This window comes from Monodelphis domestica, chromosome 1, assembly GCF_027887165.1.
Source record: "Monodelphis domestica isolate mMonDom1 chromosome 1, mMonDom1.pri, whole genome shotgun sequence".
NCBI classification, from domain to species: Eukaryota; Metazoa; Chordata; class Mammalia; order Didelphimorphia; family Didelphidae; genus Monodelphis; species Monodelphis domestica.
The window spans coordinates 536,068,250-536,085,625 of NC_077227.1; the positions used below are offsets into that span (position 1 = coordinate 536,068,250).

General features: G+C 41.6%; 1 protein-coding gene across 2 annotated transcripts in view; it reads right to left on the minus strand.

The window, feature by feature from the left end:
* ATP6V1C2 (ATPase H+ transporting V1 subunit C2) overlaps nt 1-17,376 on the minus strand; it is a 63,259-nt gene that overhangs the window by 10,146 nt on the left and 35,737 nt on the right. For both annotated transcript variants that reach the window (XM_007476135.2, XM_016427655.2), the window contains exons 5-7: nt 15,344-15,438; nt 6,424-6,515; nt 213-311 (exon numbers count right to left, since the gene is read on the minus strand). In XM_007476135.2, coding sequence (XP_007476197.1) covers nt 213-311; nt 6,424-6,515; nt 15,344-15,438 — 286 coding nt within the window. The remainder of the gene's footprint in view (nt 1-212; nt 312-6,423; nt 6,516-15,343; nt 15,439-17,376) is intronic.

Here is a 17,376-nt window from a genome sequence, read left to right on the forward strand (position 1 = left end):
GTCAAGGTCCCGAGGCCTCGAGGGGGCACTTGCCTTGGACAGGGCCACGACTTTCTCTGGGGGGGCCCATCGGCTCCCGGGGCACCGAGGCCGGCCTCTCTGTCCCACGCACCTCGGGCAGCGGCCTGCCACCCGCCCCTCTCCCCTGGCTCTCCTGGGTCAGAGAGAAACGGAGGCTGTTTGAAGTTGGAGTCGCTTAACAAGGCTCTTACTTTTGAACTATCACCACGAGAGTGACGAGATACTCTGAATCTAGCACGAAATCTTCTTTGTTCACAATATCTGCTAACGTCCGAGTTAAGAGGTTTCCTCTGAAAAGTAAAAGCAAGAAGAAGGGAGGTCAAAGGAGAGGCCCAGCAGCCCAGTCTGCGCTCCTCGTCTCTCATTCAGAATTAGTGGCATGTGTGTCACATACACACCGAGAACGAGCGATCCTCACTGCAAAATGGCCATAACAAGCATTATGGAAGGGGCAGCTGGGTGTCTCAGTGAATAGAGCACCACGCCTGTAGACAGGAGGGAGGTCCTGGGGTCAAATCTGGCCTCAGACACTTCCCAGCTGTGTGACCCTGGGTAAGTCACTTAACCCCCATTGCCTAGCCCTTACTGCTCTTCTGCCTGGGAACCAACACACAGTATTGATTCTAAGATGGAACAGTGATTTTTAAAATAGTACATGAGAAAATGACGAAGGGCTCTTTAACATCTACCAGGAACAGTCTATAATTGAATGAGGGATCTGGAAAGCTTTGTTGGAGGAAGCAGCATCTATATTGGATTTGATAATACTACAGATAATGTTTTTAAGAGCCTGCTTTGTGCCAGCTCCTGTTATGCCTAGGGGAGATACACCACCACCAAGGAATTTGCACCCTTTAAATGCAAGTTTTAAAAAAGATGACCCAAATCCATTCATTCTATGTAGCCAGCAGTGCCGCACCTCACAGGTGCTTATGAGTTACATTGATAAAAGAATCTGGTTGCATTAGGCACATTTTCTAGGGACAAATTCACTTTGTGTAGGATAAAGTATTAGGGCAAGGTGGGGCAGGGGAGCAAAAGGCAATAAATTTCAAATTGGATAGGACTTTCAAGATCATCTGGTTGTACCCCCTTCCTTTTTACAGATGAGGGAACTAAGGTCTCAAAACATTAAATGACTTGCCTGTGGTAACACAAGTCATAAGATGAAGACTTGAACCCAAGTCTTCTGTCTATAAATCAAGCCATTTTTCCACTTTCTTTTCCATTGTTTCCTTCCGGACAGGTAGAGTTGAGGGTCACTAGTGAAGGTCTTTACTGATGGGGGAGAATAAGGAAGGCTTCATGGAGGAGGTACCATTTTAGATAAGTTTTAGGAATGAATATTTCATCCAAAAAATGTAGAAGGAAGCATTTTTTTTTATCCCCAACATGTAGCACAATGCTAACCCTAGAGTAAACATTTAAGATTGCTTGTTGATTTAAATTCCATGCATGGAAGACAGTATGAGCCACAGCAGGGCCAGGGTCATCCAATTGACAAGGAGAATGAATTGTGAAGAATGAAACAAATAAGATAAGGCTGGAAAGATAGGGAAAGTGTATCATCTTAGCGATAGCCATGGGCAAGTAGAGGCATCATGGGGCACTATTTGGAAAATGTTCCTTATTCATCTAATTCCCTAGCAATTCACACCTTTCTCCTTCTGTCTGCTGGCCTCCCAGGTAGTAAGGCTGCACCTCCCTCTTCCCCAGGAGATGAGGCGAACTTAGCTCATCAACCTAATCACGTTCTCATCAGTCTGCCAAGGTGGCTAGATTCTAGCTGCCTAAATTCCAGTCCTAGGTGGCCTGGGCTCCCCTCCTCCCTCCATTGCTCTGCCAGATTAATCATCCTAATGCATTGTTTGGATCACAGCGAAGCTCTGCTCAAAAGCTGCTTAAAACCCCAGTCCCAATACGTTCTCAGGACTCACTAAGTCAAGTCCAACTTCCCAACTCTACAAAGCCCTCCAGGATCTGGCCATAACCTAGTTTTCTCATCTTACTTCCCTCTCATGAGGTGTTTGACTCCATGAGAACATAGCACCCTCCAGTGGACATCATCCCAGGCTCTGACTCTCCTTCCCAACCAGACCACCTTCTAAGATAAAATGGCTATGTCCATAGCTGGAATCTTGCAATAATACTTTTCTTTAGAACATTAGGATTTTAAAAGCATTTTCCAGGGGCAAGTAGGGGCTCAGTGGATAAAGAGCCAGGTCTAGAAAAGATAAATCCTGGGTTCAAATGGGACCTCAGATACTTCCTGGCTGTGTAACCCTGGATGAGTCACTTACCTCTCATTGCCTAGCCCTTACTGTTTTTCTGCCATGGAACCAATACTTGGGATCAATTCTAAGACAGAAGATAAGGGCTTTCAGGGGGAAGAAAGGAGCATTTTTTAGCCAATAACCTTATGAAAGTGAGTTCAGAAAGATGGTGATTTAACTAATGCCGCATTGCATAGGGCAGGCTCCAGGACATAGAAACCCAGCTGACTACTGACTCCAGTAACTTCCACACCATGCTGCTTCTTGATGCTTAAAGATGGAGGATTCATTTATTAAAGGTCTCATCACCCAAACCCAAACTCTATGGGAAGACAATCTAGAGCTGGCGGGGCACTTCTAGACCATCTAAACAATATAATCCAGTCCCCTCATTTACAGAGCAGGAAACTGGCTGGGATGGGGAATGGGGAAAGAGTTGCCAAACCCCTCAGATAGTACCATTGCCTCACATGTACTTCTGTGCTCCAGTTTATATCTCGAACACAGCACTTGTTGGGCTTTCCTACCCCTTTCCCCTGCCTAGAATGCCTTTCCCCTCAACCCTACTTGTTCAAGTTTGAAAGGCCTAACTTGCTATTCCCAAATGTGGTACCCACCATGCATTCTCAGAAAAAAGCTATTTCTGATGTCCCCAAGAGATATATAGGTAGGAGGGAAGGAAGGAAGGAAGGGAGGGAGGGAGGAAAGGAGAAAGGGAGGAAGGGAGGAAAGGAGGAAGGGAGGGAGAGAGGAAAGGAGGAAGGAAGGAAGGGAGGAAGAGAGGAAGGGAGGAAGGGAGGAAGAGAGGAAGGGAGGAAGGAAGGGAGGAAGGGAGGAAGAGAGGGAGGAAGGGAGGAAGGGAGGGAGGGAGGGAGGAAGGGAGGGAGGGAGGAAGGAAGGAAGGAAGGAAGGAAGGAAGGAAGGAAGGAAGGAAGGAAGGAGGAAGGGCTCCTAAAATTGAAATGAAGGAGAGGGGAAAGAAACAAGCATATAAGCATACAATGTTCCAGGCAAAATGAGAAAGCCAGGTTATATGACTTGACCTAGGTCACAAAGCTAGAAAGTGTCAAGGCTCAATTTGAACTCAGGCCTTTCTGATTCTGAGTCCAGTGTTTTATCCATCATGGATATGACTTGAATTTTTAATCTTTCTGTAAAATAAGTAACTTAAATGAACATATGATATGTGTATCTTTTCTTCAGATATCAGATTTGATACAAATGTTGTAACATAGGCATGTAGATAGTGGATCCTGGATGGAACTGCCTTCTTTTATGAAGAATATAATTCTGCATGAAGACTTAATGAATCCAAACCTGTGTCATGCCTGTGTGCATACCCAATTAAACACTGGAAATAAAACTGTTTTGGTGAAAAAAAAATAATCATAATAATCTCTAATCATAAGGGATATTGGGCAGCTAAATTGCATTGCATAGAGTGCTGGGACTAGAGTCAAAAGATTCATCTTCCTGAGTTCAAATCTGGCCTCAGATACTTTACTAGCTTTAAGTCACTTCACCCTGTTTGCCTCAGTTTCCTCATCTATAAAATGAGCTGGAGAAGAAAATGGCAAATCACTCTAGTATCTTTTGCCAAAACTCTTTGGGGTCCCAAAGAGTCAGACATGACTGAAAACGACCAAAAAACAACAAAAAAGTGATCTTAGAGATGTCCACCTTCTTTATTTTATAAAAGACTGAGCCCCAAGAGAGTGAAATGACAGTAACATATCAAAATCACTGAGCAAGTCAGGAGCAGTCAGGAATCAAAGCAAGATGCTTGGACTCCAAACCTAAAGCAATCTGCTGCCTCCACATGCTCCCCACTGAATTCTGCCTCTGCCTCTCTCTCTCTCCAGGCTCCTTGCATATTTCTAGAAGTGGTGGCTGCTCTGTGCCACTCTGAAGCTCCCTGCCAGGAGAGGAGGAGTTGGTTCCAGTTACTCCCATAGGGAGATAGCACAAGATATGGCAAAGCTTCCTTTTGCAGGGTTTTCAGCCCGAACAACCTAGTTGACTTTCACCAGAAAACAAGGAGATAAAAAAGCTTCTTTTGAAATTTCATCCAGGATATTCACCTATGAAGCTCTGGCCAAACGGGGTGCTGGGAACAGCACCACCAGGACACTCTGTTCTTCCTGACCCATGGACCCTAGCAGGCCAGGCCCTTCAATCCTCCACTCTCTCCAAGCCTGTCCAAGTTCACATTTGTTGTTTCCATGACACTGTCATCGCCGCCTGACTGGCCGCTTCTCCTTTTGCCCTCACTCTTTCTCAACATCAGAACTTTCCAATGAGTCCTGTCCATTATGTGGCCAAAGTATTTAAGCTTCAGCATTTGACCTTCCAGTGAATAATTTGAATCATTTTCTTTTAAGCATTGATTGGGCTGATCTCCTTGCTGTCCCAGGGACTCTTAAGTTTCCTGCACCACACAATTTGAATGTCTATTCTGGGGCACTCAGTTTTCCTTAGAGTCCAACTCTCCCAAGCTATACTTTGCACTTGGAAAAGTCATAACTTACCACCAGAGAGCATATAGAAAGCACTTTTCAAGTAACAAACTTCACATATCAAAAGCTACTGTTGGGGGGTAACTGGATGGCTCAGTGGATTGAGAGTCAGACCTAAAGATGGGAGGTCCTAGGTTCAAATCTGACCTCAGACACTTCCTAGCTGTGTGACCCTGGGCAAGTCACTTCACCCATTGCCTAGCCCTTTCTGCTCACCTTGGAACCAATACACAGTATTGATTCTAAGACAGAAGGTAAGGGTTAAAAAAAAGCTAGTGTTAAAGTTTGCAAAATACTTCACAAATCTAATCCTCTTTGAATCTATGGGAGGCAGATGCTTTCATTGTCCCCATTTTACAAATGAAGAAAGTGAAATAAGGTTAGTAAGTGTCTCAAGTCAAATTTGAAGTCTAGGATTTCTGACTCCAAATCCAGGGCTCTATCCAGTAGGCCATCTAGCTGCCCTCGGGTATCTATAATACTAAAGTACTTTGTATGCTTTACAAAGTACTTTCTTCCCCAGGGGGAAGTATGATGCTCATTATTTTATAGGTGACTTATCCAGGGACAGAGCTAATCAAGTCACAAAGGTAGAACTCCAAACCAAGACTCTTGACACTAGGAGAATTGCTTGATTCATTCAATCCAATACTGCTTCATTCTCAATTTAAAAGACTGAGGATTCATTTATTAAAGACCTGTAAGGACTAGGCAAAGGAAGTTAAGTGACTTACTCAGGGTCACACAGCTAGGAAGAGACCAAATTTGAATTCAGGACCTCCTGTCTCTAGGGCTGGCTCTCAATCCTCTGAGCTACCCAGCTGCCCCCTCAATTGCCTTTTAATTGGTCTCTCTGCTCCCAGTCTCTATACTCTCCAATCTATCTTCAATGGCCAAAATAATATTCTCTGAGGCACAAAACTGACCATCTAAATTTTTAAGGTCAAAAACCTCAAGTGGCTCCCTGTTGTCTTTAGGACAAAATAGAAACTTCACTTTTTGGCATTTAAGCTCCCCTGTGGTCTTGCCAACCAACTTTTCCATTATTATTTATATTCTCCCTCATGAACTTCATGTTCCAGCCAAGTGATTAGCTGTTTCCATCCCTAAACAGTCTGTTTCCCACCATGTATTTGCATAAGGCTTCCCTGAAGACTCCCTCCTGGCCTCCCAGAAGCCAGGTAGGTCCTCCTTCGGTCCTCAGCCCAGGTGCCCAAGAGAAGCCTGCCATGACTCACTCCCCCCTCCTGGGGTGACCATTTATCTACTGATCTCCACACACTGCCCTTTTCTTTAGCAGGTGGTCAATAAATTCCTCCAAGGAAGGAATTCTCTATCTCCTTCAGGAGGTCTCCATCAAAATCCCAAACCCACCCAAGCCTGGGATATCATAGGTCATAAATACCTATTGAATTGAATTGAGATGGGGAAGAAGTGAGGGAGGTACAAGGGGTGGGGGAAGAGAACAATGGCATTCCAGTCCCCAGTCGCCTCCCAAAGAAGCAAAGACAATTCCATAGACAAGAGTAAACAAAGCTGACAGTAGGTTACTTGGGCCAGCCAGCTCAGGCGAGCTAGAGGTCCCAGGAGTTAGCAAAAGCAAAGATACATACGAGGATTTCCTTTCCAGATTCTCCAGGTTTCCTTTCAGTGTGTTGTAGGCAGCCGTTCGGGTTTTCAGGTCTGTTTCGATTTGTGCCAGTTGCTGTATGTGGGGAAAAAAAAGTTAACTTTGCAAAAGGTAGTATTTTCTACAAAAAAACCTGGATACACCAAAGGTCTAAAAAGACAACTCCCCATTGGCAAGAAGTTGAGTTTCACCCTGAGGATGTATGGCCGTAGCACAGCATGGTGGGAAGCCCCCTAAGGTCTACAACATACCAGCTGTGTAAATATGAGCAACATTTCCCCACTGTCTCAGTTTCCCCATCTGTAAAATGGAGATAATAACCCTTGCACTCCCTTCCTAGACTGTAGAATTCTTACAAGCATCAAATGAGAGAATGTCTATGAAGTACTATATGATTGTCAACCACTATTGCTATTAAAGTTGACATCTGTTGCCTCATTGTTCCCAGAACCCTGTGCCAGAGAGCCTAAACTCTGGTAAGTCTTACCAAATGGAAAATAACAGCAACAGCTGGCATTTATATGACATTTCTGATCCTTTTAACCATCTTGTGAGGTAAAGCTCTTGGCAAGAGGAGCCCCATTTTACCAACGAGGAAAGTGATGCTTGGAGAATTTAAGTGATGCACCTTCTGGTCCCACAGCTAGTTAAGTGCCAGAGGGCAGGAGGGCTTTAAGGATGTATCTGAACACTCATCATGATGACTTCAGCTCTGGACAGTTTGAATGTGGCCCCAGGCACCCTTAAATCTGTGGCCAGGGCAAACCAATATTCCTTATCCACAAAATAAAATCTAGACTGCCTACTTCAAAGGGCTATTATTATAAAGCTCAACTGAGACAATGAAAAGCACTTTATAAACCTTAAAACATTATAAACATCACCTATAATTATCATGACTGTCTTTAGTGAGCTGATCCAAATTTTTTGAAGCTATTTAAATATGTATATATATATAATTGAATGTATGAATTACATATATTCTGTACTAATGATTTAGAATTGTATATTCTATACTAACTAACAGGATTGTCAAGATATTTATATTCAGTGATTCCCAAATCAATGGCGTTGGGGTGGGATGTTAAGGGTGAATAAGATACTGTCCCTGTCCTTTTGGAGCTTGCAGCCTAACTGAACGGATAAAGCATGAAAACTAGCTGTTCACTAGTGGAGCTCTGACTTGAATACAGATAATAAGAATTAGTAAAGTACTAGAGGTGGCTTGGGTGAGGCGAGTCCAAACCCTCCTAGAACATCTGACCTAGAGAATGAGCAAAGATTTGGATAGAAGCACTAGCCAGGCTAGAAGGGCCCTCCCTGGGTGGGTGAGAGACAAACCATGGATATATATATATATATCACTAGTGGGGCTAGAAAAAATAGGAACTGACAGGAAATGTTGAATGATCCAGCCCTGAAGTACAGGTACCTGCTCTAGAAAAAATGTGTATCCAATGAGGTATTTCATATTTTCTTTTTTTCCATTCTTTTCATTTTGTTTTATTGTTTCTTGATGTCTTGTGAAGTCATTAGTTTCTATTTGCCCAATTCTAATTTTTAAAGAATGAATTTCTTCCATTGCTTTTTGATCCTCCTTTTCCATTTGGTCCATTCTACTTTTTATGGAACTAAAACATGTTTATCCAGACACTGGTTTCAGAGAGGAATTTTCATTACACATCTTAAGCATGCAATGAATTAGATCCTAGACCTTCAGAGCAGAGAGACCTAAAACATTCATTATCTGGAACCTAGTGCCCTCAAGGAAATCATATATTACAGGGGACAGAGATTACTAAACTGGGAGTCAGTTAACATGATGAAATAATTTCTTTTAACATCGTAAGGCTTCCAACGAGCCATCAGCAACTGGCTTTGAGATGCCTTCTGAAATCTTGATTAGTTCTAGCTCAGGAATGATGTCTCTGTGTCTCCATATTTCATAGAATTTAGAGCTGGAAGGAGTCTCAGTGACTTCCTAATGTTATCCCTTCATTATATAGGTGGCCCGTTTCCCGGGTAATATTTTCCTTATCTATAAACCAAGATAGTTTAACTAGGTAGTCTGTGAGTCCTAAGACACTAGTAGGGCCCAAAATGGCTATGGCACTGGAAAGAGTGATGAAAACCGTCAGAGAACCTGAGTTTGAATCCTGGATCTCTCTTACCACCTAAGTCACCTTGGGCATATCACTTAATCTCTTGGCCTCCCTGTCTTCTTTTCAGGGAAATGAATAAACACTTACATAGCACCTACAATGTACAGGTACTGCACTGAGCTCTTGTTTTATTTACAAGAATATTATCTCATTTGATCCTCACAACAACCCTGCAAAGAAGATGCCAATGCCATCCTGTCTGAGGCCAATTTGAACTCAGGTTTTCCTGACTGTGCTGCCCAGCTCTCTCTGTAAAATGGTAGGATGGGATTAGACAAGACCACCTCTAACCTGCTCACTTTGGACCTATGATCTTTGGAACCTGAACTGGAAGAGAGTTTAGAGCTAGAACCCAAGGCCTTTTTATAGATAAGGAAATCGTGTTCCAAAGTAGGATTCACCAAGGGTCAGATAGGTAGTAAATAACCAGGGCAGAATTCGAACTGAGGCCCTCTAGGCAACAAACCCGGTACTCTTTCCACTACAATGCTCTGCATCCTAACATTGAAAACCCTTGGCAGAGCTTTACTGGCACTGGTTGAATACCTTTCTCAGAATATTGAATTCATTCAATGGAAAGGCCTATATCAAAACAGATCTGGCATCCCTTCAGGAACTTGTTCAAGTTCAGAATTAGGAGGTCCAACCCAGGCCAGCCTCATTAAGTTGCAAAAGAAGTCTTTGGAGACTGAGGAGCATACCTACCTTTCAGAAAGAGGAAACCAGGGGGCAGCTGGGTGGATCAGTGGATTGAGAGTCAGGCCCAGAGATGGGAGGTCCTGGGTTCAAATCTGGTCTCAGATACTTCCTAGCTGTGTGACCCTGGGCAAGTCACTTGACCCCCATTGCCTAGCACTTACCACTCTTCTTTTTTTTTTTTAATAAACCTATACCTTCTGTCTTGAAATCAATACTGTGTATCAATACCCAGTATTGATTCTAAGATGGAAGGTAAGGGTTTAAAAAAAAAAAAAGAGGAAACCACCACAGGCCTCCAGGTCAAAAGAATATTCAATACTAGCCAATCAATAAACAGTTATGAAGCACCTACTATGTTCCAGGCATTGCACTAGAGCTCGGGGACACAAAGAAAAACAAAAGGTAGTCATTGGTCCTTGTTCTCAAGGAGCTCAGTTAGAGGGGACATAACATGGCAACAAGCATGTGCAGGGAAGCTAGAGGATAAGTTGGAAACAATCAACCCAAAGGAGCCAGAATTAAGGAGGATCAAGAAAAGTTTCTTGTAAAAAGCTGGATTTTATGTGGGCCTGGATGAGAGCCAAAGAAGCCAGGTCGAAATGAGGGTGAAAATGCCCAATTTGGAGATGAAGTTTCTTCTCACTGGATGAGAGAGGAGGAGAGAAGAGGAGGGAGAATGTGAAGTGTACACTGAATTAGGAGCCAGTGGGCTCCATACCCTCCAAGAGAAGGACAGGAACTGAAGGAGCGCCCTATCAGGTTTAATTGCACAAGGACAGCAGGGCTTTGTGATGCAAGCAGAATCTAGAGAAGCCCCAACTGGGTTCCCAAATGCTTCCCAGCTTCCTAAGCTCTACATACTTCGAAGAAGGAAAGCTGGCCCTTAAGCTAGAGGCCTAAAGGATTCTGTTGACCCAGAACTGTGGATTCCAAGGACAAAGGTTCCATTCTAAGAGCCATGGGAAAAGCACTTGAGGTGGAATCAGGGGCCCTGTGTCTGAATTCTGGACGCTAACACTTCTTAGCTCTGTGACCATAGGCTGCTATCATGTGTTCCCTCACCTATAAAATAGGTATAATAGGTAGCTCAGTGGGTCAAGAAATGCAACATGCTAGGTTCAAATTTGGTCTGACATTTCCTAGCTGTGTGACCCTGGGCAAGTCACTTACCGCCTATTGCTTAGCCTTTACCACTCTTCTGCCTTGAAACCAATACATAGTATTGATTCTAAGATGGGAGGTAAGGGTTGTTTTGTTAATAGGTAAAATACATCCACTGAAGTCCTACTCTGCTGTTTCATCCCAATGTGAAGGAAACTCTGGGATTCTGGAGAGAGTACCAACACTGCAATCCAACTAAGATGGAGAAAGATGGAATATTAGCTTTCGGGGGGGCTTCTGGCCTGAGGCCCAACCTAGCTGAAGTATGGAGAGGCTCATCACCAGGTTAGATGGAAGGCAAATATTTCAGAATTAGCAACCTTTGAAAATTTGGGATAAAGGGAGGACAGACTTGAATTTAGCATCCAAAGGGCTGAATTCAAATCCTAGCTCTTCCATTTCCCACCTGCATGACCACATACATTGAAGAAGCTGGACCCTTCTAGCTCTGGATAAGCCAATGATCTGTTAATGATGCCTGTCATGGGGCCACAGAGAAGTCCCATGAGCAGATCAGACCTTGAAGGAGTGACTGTGTATGCTGCCTGCCATAGAGAAAGCCCTTTACACAATCAAGTAAGCCTTTAGTTAAACTCTGTTAGGATTTAGACCTAACTGGATCCTCACAGACATGGCGGACAGTGAGAGGTATCAAGACAAGAATTTGATTTGAAGACTCCAGCCTTCCATTTCCATCTTGGCCCTGCTGCTTATTGGCTATGTGGATTTAGGTGCATACCTTCCCTTTCTGAGAGCCTTTACATCCTCTTCTGCCCACTAAGGAAAATCCATTCCATGGGGAATGGTCAAAGAAATAAAAGTCTATGGCTGTAAGGGAATATTATTCTACTATAAGGGATGTGTTGTAAGATAGGACAGACACTGGGAAACCTAGGAAGATATGAATAAACTGAGGTTGAGTATGAGGGGGCAGATAGACGGTGTAGTAGACAGAGCACTGGACCTAAAGTCAGAAAGACTTCTTTAGTTCAAATCTTATCTCAGACACTTAACTAACTATATGACCTTGGACAAATCATTTCACTTTGTTTGCCTCAGTTTCTTCATCTGTAAGATGAGCTGGAAAAGTTCGAGGATCTCTACCAAAAAAACCCCAGATGGGGTCAACAAAGAGTCAGACATAACTGAAAAACTAAAAGAATGAGTGCATCCAGAACTATTTGAACAACCACTACAGTAGTGTAAAGGAAAATGATTTTGAAATATTTAAGAATTGTTATCAATGCAAATATCAGTCAAAGCTCTAGGAGGCGCAAGATAAATCATGGGACAGAAGTGATGGCCAGAGGTATAGAATGAGATGAAACATAGGTTAAGACACAACCAATGCAGGGGTTTATTTTGATTGCCTGTGATTGTCTGTTACAAAGGATAGGAGGAGTGGAGGGAGAGGAATTATGAAGGAGAGGTGGTAGGCAATAAGAATAATCAAACAAAACTTAAAAAATGAAAAGTGGCAACTAAACTTTTTATTTAAAGTTACACATAAGAAAGTTCATTTTAGGATCAATTATGTGTATTGTTTCCAGGAAGGGCTAGGCACTGGAGATTAAGTGACTTTCCCAGGGTCACAGTTAGTTAGGAACTGTCCAGGCCAGATTTGGACCCAGGACCCCCCCATCTCTGGGCCTGGCTCTCAATCCATTGAACCACATAACTGCCTCCTCAGAAAAAAGTTCAAGAGAAACAGATGAGTAGGACTATCTTGTTACATTGCTGAAATGAATATACACTTTTTTGAAAAGCATGTATAATAGAGTTTACAGTTTTCCTATATAATTTTCTTCTCTTCTTTGTATATTAAAATGTTCATATTTGTGCAGTTCATAAGAAAAAAGAAGAAAAGTTGAATCCGTGTTCTCTTCCAGCTTGTCTTATGGAAACCATAAAATGGCCTTAACAACTTGTCCCTGCCTCACTTAGGTAGTCAAATATAGCATTTCAATAAATGACTTGTAACAGCACATTACAATCCTCTCCACTGGTTTGCCCAGTGAGCACTTCAAAGAGATGGAAAAGATGCCAGTCAACCCGTGTCCCTTGGACAGAATGTTCCCCAATTCTCGATGATATGGCATGTGTACTCTCACTCCTCTTTGGACAGATTTCACAATTATTCTCATTCAGAAGTTATTTCTTAAGTTTAGCCAAAACCACAGACAAAACTGCTCGATCAGACTCAGAAGACATGAGTGGAGAGAAATGGATCTATTGGCCAATGAGTCTTGCCCCCTCACATGTTACATATGATTTATTTCACACCCATTCACCCAAAAGCTCTACCATAAGTAATAGTCACTACACAATACCTCCTAGGACTCATATACATTCATTAACAAATGTTGATGGGATGGAGTCAATGATTGAATTCAGTCCCAAGACCCAGGAACCCCGACGGACAGATTGACACTTCTTAGCTGTGAGGCAGTGGGCAAATTACTTCTCTCAGTTTAAATGTCCTCGTCAATAAAATGTAATAATACATTCAGGAATTTTTTTTTGGGGGGGGGGGGGGGGGGAAGGGAGCTGGGTCAACCTGTCCTACCCAGGCTGGAGGTTCAGGGGTCATTCACAGTATGGTATGAATGTGAACATGGGTTCTCAAAAGATTTGCCAGTAAAGTCTAAGGTTAGCCATGGTCTACTAAGCTAGTAAGGCTTCTACGATTAACCAGGTAATGACAAGACTACAAAGTGTGTTGAACAAAGAATTCCTAGCTAAGATCAGAGAAATACATTATTGGATCTCAGAAAAATGAATTGTTTCACCATGGAAACTCTAAAAGAACATCTATTAGGTAGGGTGGGGGGCTATGTAATTAGCATGGGGGCAGGGGCAACCCCCCATTAAGGAAATCACAGATCCTTGAAGTATTTCAATATAGTCATGTAAATGTTTAAAAGCTATAGAAATGTGAATTGTTATCATAACTCCATCCTGCTTCCTCAAAAACCTGTTTTGACAAGTGCAGGTTAGGCTTCAAGACTGGTGAGGTAGGTGGGGAGCCCACAGCCTAACGGGAGAGAACAGGGTGGCCCAGAACATCTGAGCCCATGGGACCACAGAGCAGTACAGGTTGGGGAACACACCCACTGTGACCATAAAACACTGAAGAATTGGGAAGGCAGTCAACTCATTGAAACTCAAGAGTATTTAGCTTCCTGATTCCATACTGACTGCCCCAACCTGAACCTCCTAATGTCACATTCTGCTTCCTTCTCAAACTCTTGGAGGTTGATACTTAGAAGACATCCTGGTATCAAACCTGGCCCAGCTGTTCAGCTTGAGAATGAGATTTGTACTGTAAGAAATAATAATGACGAGCTACATAAAAATAGATGGCAAAACTCTCCAATACAGGTTCAAAACTGTTCAGATACTTTTGATAGATGTAATCAAAAGTATCTTCAGTGAAAAAGTGAAGTGAAGCTCAAATGTGAACTTCCCTTCAGGGGAAGTACAAGGACACTAAAGAGACTCTTATTATAAAAATAAAATATTTATTGAAATATATAAGGATAACAAGGATTTCTAATTCTAAGGGATTCTGAATCCATCCAAATAAACTCCCTGGTTCTGCTTCTCCTGTGTTTCACAGGCTACATTAATCCTTCCTGATCTGATTAACCCAAATTTATAGTGTTCTAAATAAAAACTACCACTATTATCCTTATAATTCTTAACTTTGCCTTCAAATTATAAAACAAAGGCTAGCTGGTTGAGTCTCAACAAGAATCAAATTATGACTCTGAGCCTTACCAGACTCAGAGTCCAAACCAAAGACCAAATTTTTCTTTGGTCTTCTCAGAGTTAAATCAATTTACGAAAACTGCAAAAGATAGTGTTTCCCAAGTTGGTAAAGGAAAACACTGAGGTCCTTCAGATATTTCCCTCAGAAAGAGAGTGAGGCAAAGATGTTATCTCCTCTAGTCCTGAGAGAGAGTCTCTGAAAGTGTGTCTCTGCCAACTGCCAGAGAGAGTAATTGACATAGAAAAACAGCTATAACTATCAACATTTGAAATTGACACACTCAGCTCTGCTTCAAACTCCAATTCTCTCTCAAGCCGGCCACTCTACTTCTTATCACTAAACTAATAAAACAATACTTATTTTCTAGTATCATCCTTATAGTACCCACCAGAGGGTACTTAGTACTTCTGCCTGTCCTGGTTCCAAGAAGCTTTGCTTTAAGAACAACATGACAGCCAGGGCAAGTAATGAGGGCTTGAGTTGGGGAAAGCTCAAACCCCTCTGTAAATTGAGAAGCATAAACTGCAGAATCTAAAGATTTTAAGGCAAAAGGAGTGTTAACACAGAAAACAGAATGAGACTGATTTCATTTTATAGATGAAGAAGACAGAGATCCAGAAGTACAATGACTTGTTCCAGGTCACTTTTTCAAAGGTAAAGGAATTAGATGAAACATAGCTCTCCTGTCTCCCTGTGTAGTGCCTTTATTACTATGTTGTTCATCATTTTTTAGCCATGTCCAACTCTTCATTAGCCTTTGTGGGGGTTTTCTTGACATGGATACTGATACAGTTTGCTATTTCTTTCTTCATTTTACTGATGAGGAAACTGAGGCAAATAGGGTTAGGTGACTTTTCTAGGGTCACAGAGCTAGTAAATGAACTCAAAAGATGAGTCTTCCTGCCTCTAAATCAGCAATGGTCCATCCTGCCCTCTCACTCCTCATGTCACTATACCAATTTATCACTACATCAAAATGTAAAACGTGGAAGCTATGTAAGGGGGAGGAGGGAGTGGAGAGAATCCAATTCAGAAGTTAAATCAATTTACGAAATTTATTTCCCCTTTCCCCTGAGACTCTCTCTCAGATGCACTGGTAACTCCCTTACCTTTTCTAGTGTGTCCACTACGACCACAAGAGGCTGCTTGGCAGGATACTTGGCCATGTCCCATTCAAAGCGGGTCACAAAGGATGTTAAGTCAACTGAAAAGACACCAAAATCAGCTTAAGCAACAAAAGAAAATCTAGCTTTTTTAAAAATATATGTAATTCAGGACATTGAAAAACTGCCATAAAACAATATAATGATAATAACACAGAGACACACACACACATACACACACAATCTTCTCTAGTGCTTTAAAGTTTGCAAAGCAGTTTTTTCACAAAATCCCTAAGATGGAAGTATTATACTTATTTTACCTATGAAGAAATCAAGGACCTGAATAGTTTTTAAAAAGTCTCCTCCTTGAGGGCTCCTGATCATTTGAAACTTGTTAGGTTTGAAAGCGACCTTGGAGAGCATCTAATCCAAGCAAAGGAGACTTGAGGACCAACATGATCAAGTGATTTGTCCAAAGCCACTCAAAGTGTCAAGGTCAGGATTCAGTTCATATCCTGTGATGTAAGCCAGGTTCAGCACTCTCTCCAATATACCAGAGGCTCGCATCAATGTTGCAGCTAATGAAAAATTGTTTGTTATTTAGATTGATCTGCTCTGGGAAAGCACACAAACAATGTGGGAGCCTAGAGTGCCCTCAGTCAATATAATTAATGTTTTAACTGTCCCTTGAAAGCAATCTACAAAAGCAGCTATGTAGCACAGTGAATAGAGCACAAGACCTGGATTCAGGAGGACAATGGTCAAAATCTAACCTCAGAAACTTCCTAGCTGTGTGATCTTGGACAAGTCACTTAATCCCAACTGCCTATTCTTCTCTATTAGAATTGATATTAAAGTATCAGAAGGAAAAGATTTTTTAAAAAAGCAATATGCAGTTGATTGAATTGATACTGAAGTATCTGAAGTTGATTTTAAAAATAAAGAAGAAATCAATCTACAGTTGGTTGAGTTAATGCTAATGTATCAGAAGGTAAAGATTTTTTAAAATAAAAGAAAGCAATCTACAGTAGAATTAATAAGGTATTAGAAGGTAAATATTTTTTAATTTAAAAAAAATTTAGTTTAAAAAAGAAAACAATCTACAGGTGGTTAATGTAATCAAATTAGTTAATATATGCAAAGCATTTTGCAATGTTAAAGTGTTCAATAAATGCTAGCTATTTCTATTATATTAAGTACAGTCAGCTGAAAAAGCTCCATCACAGAAATACCTCTTTTGGTCAAGACTAATATGCAAGAAATTGCCATCTTTTAATTAAGTTAATAGCTCCCATTTCTATAGCACTTTTAATATATCCAAAACGATTTCTTTACAATGACCCTGTGATGTTGGTAGTGCTTATTCTGCCTATTTTATAGATGAAGAAACAGATTCAGAAAGTTTAAACAACTTGGGATCATAGCCTCAAAAAAAGATGCCTTTTTGGGGAAAACCAGCATAAAGCATTTTGTTATAGAAATAAAACTTAAAAACTCACATGTGGGGGAAGGAGTGGGCCCTGGCAGTTTCTCATACCAAACCACTTCACAGGACAGCAAAAAGGAGATAAGAGTAGGAGAGAAGGAAGGTAGGGGTGGAGGGAGAGAGATAAATGAAGGGGAGCTGAGCATCAAAAACAGGAGATGTTGAAGCTGTGAAGAGCATTATTTTTGCTTTTTCTTTTTAGTTTTAGTCACACAACGATTTCCTGAAATGATGACTGGGTTCTTTATGTCAAACATTTCTACAAACAGCATCTTCAATTTAACAATCAATTCCAGTTCTTGGAATTTAGGTAGTTGTGGAGTTTTGATGGCTACTTTAAAAAGTCCTCCAAATCCATTAAAAAAAAAACCACAAGATGGAAAAAAAGAGGCTTCAACAAAGTGAGTTTATATTGTCCCAAGATGTCCTGTAGATAAGTCACCAAGTAGTATGTTCAACAGTGCATCAAAAAATCTTCAAAAGGCAGAATTTAAGGTGGGAGAAGAAGGAAGGAGGGTTAGATTGTTGAAGTAGCATCTCCTTTCCCACCTTC